The following is a 1762-nucleotide window of genomic DNA, read 5'->3' as shown; positions in this document are numbered from 1 at the left end:
ATAGTTGACCTATGAACCTGTAGGTCACGGTTCGATTCCTGGTCACATGCCCAGGTTTCGGGGTTTGATCCCCAGTAGGGGGCATGCAGGAGACAGCCAATCAATGATTCTCTCTCATCGTTGATGTTTCTATCTCTCTCCCTCTCCCTTACTCTCTGAAATCAATTATATATATATATATATTAAAGTAACGAATTTCTCCATCAATGTCTTCTTTCCCTCACACACATTTATAAATCAGAGAATTAAAACACCAACAACTGGCCCTGACTGGTTTGGCCCGGTGGATAGAGCATTGGCCTGGGGACTGAAGGGTCCTGGTTCGATTCCGGTCAAGGGCACATGCCTGGGTTACAGGCTCGTTCCCCAGTAGTGGGTGTGCAGGAGGCAGCCAATCAATGATTCTCTCTCATCATTAATGTTTCTATCTCTCTCTCTCCCTCTCCCTTCCTCTCTGAAATCAATAAAAGTATATTTAAATCAAAACAAAACAAAATAAAACACCAACAACAGGTAGAGTGTGTGAAGACAGAAAGGATAGAGGCCTTTGGACCTTGGTTTTCATTTGCAGAGAAGAAAAGCCATACATAGTAAAAGTTGATAGATTTCCATTAGTGAGATGCATGAGTCACATAAACACTTCCCAGCATATCACATATGATTTGGGCTTCTTTTCCTAACAATGACCTGATGGATAAGTATTAGACCAAAGCCTATCTTTCTCCCTGGAGTTGAAAAGTTGGGTGAAGCCGTTAGCCAGACCCTTCAGGTTACATGTCTGGGGTAGAAAATCAGTCTGCTACACACTGCATACACACAGGCAACTTCTGCAGTCGCACCCTCTCAACAAAACCAGCTGGTAAAAATGGTATCATGATTTGTCAAGAAAGGAAAAAAATCAAGGGTTTTCCACTCTCCAACCCTGAAACAATTATTCTATGTTCTTATGAATAGGGGTCTATTCTTCTAGTTAACTCCTATTAATGGTCATTGGAGTTTCATCGTAAGGAGCCAGGGGAGGAATGACCCCCAGGGAAGCCTTTCTTTTCTGCGCTGTGTGGAGGAGTTGCAGGGAGGAGGAGGAGAGACCAGGCCTGAAGGAAGTATCTCCCACCAGCCTGGCTAATCTCCCAATACCTCTCACACTGCCGAGCTTTCACATGAACCTGGCATAAAATTTCAAATGCCTGGGGAAAATAATGAGACACGCAGGGACAGCTTCAAAGTTTGGAAACCCAGTAGGATAGCATGCGAGTTCAGAAAGACATCTAGAGACCAGTGAATCCTTTGGCAACAATTTTGACTCAGCAGCTGAAATTACTTGAATTTATCGGATTTTTCATGCCATCATGCCAGGATTCCTTAATGGAAACAAATAAATGCGGGAGTTGTTCAAGAGGCTTTTTCGGTCAGATCTGAGGCAAGTTGCATTTATGTGTTCAATGCTGGGGGGTGGGGGGTGCTGTTTTCAACCTTGTACCTCTCAGAGACCGGCCACCCGGCACAGGCTTACCTTAGACACGAGGCTGGCCCTGTATGCGGCCAGGGCCTTCAGGTACTCCTTTTTGGCAGCTTCCGTCTTCCTTTTATACACCTGCCGAAAGGCCACAATTAGCACCACCCGTTCTGAACCACGAAATAACTGTTGTACAATGTAGGTCACAATGTGACCTAATCACATTGACTCACATAAAAAGCTGGTCTCCCTGGCTTTGATCAGTGTAAACACACACACACACACACACACACACACACACACACA

The 1762-nt window shown here is 44.8% G+C and overlaps 1 protein-coding gene across 1 annotated transcript in view; it reads right to left on the bottom strand.

Annotated features, from left to right (window-relative positions):
• The window catches only part of TOX3 (TOX high mobility group box family member 3), a 43195-nt gene that overhangs the window by 8191 nt on the left and 33242 nt on the right, over positions 1-1762 (bottom strand). Inside the window, exon 7 of the mRNA XM_005880321.1 lies at positions 1514-1594. Coding sequence (XP_005880383.1) covers positions 1514-1594 — 81 coding nt within the window. The remainder of the gene's footprint in view (positions 1-1513; positions 1595-1762) is intronic.

The sequence above is a fragment of the Myotis brandtii genome, unplaced genomic scaffold (genome assembly GCF_000412655.1).
Source record: "Myotis brandtii unplaced genomic scaffold, ASM41265v1 scaffold633, whole genome shotgun sequence".
NCBI classification, from domain to species: Eukaryota; Metazoa; Chordata; class Mammalia; order Chiroptera; family Vespertilionidae; genus Myotis; species Myotis brandtii.
Note: the sequence above shows the minus strand (reverse complement) of the source record. Positions and strands in the feature narration are given on the sequence as shown.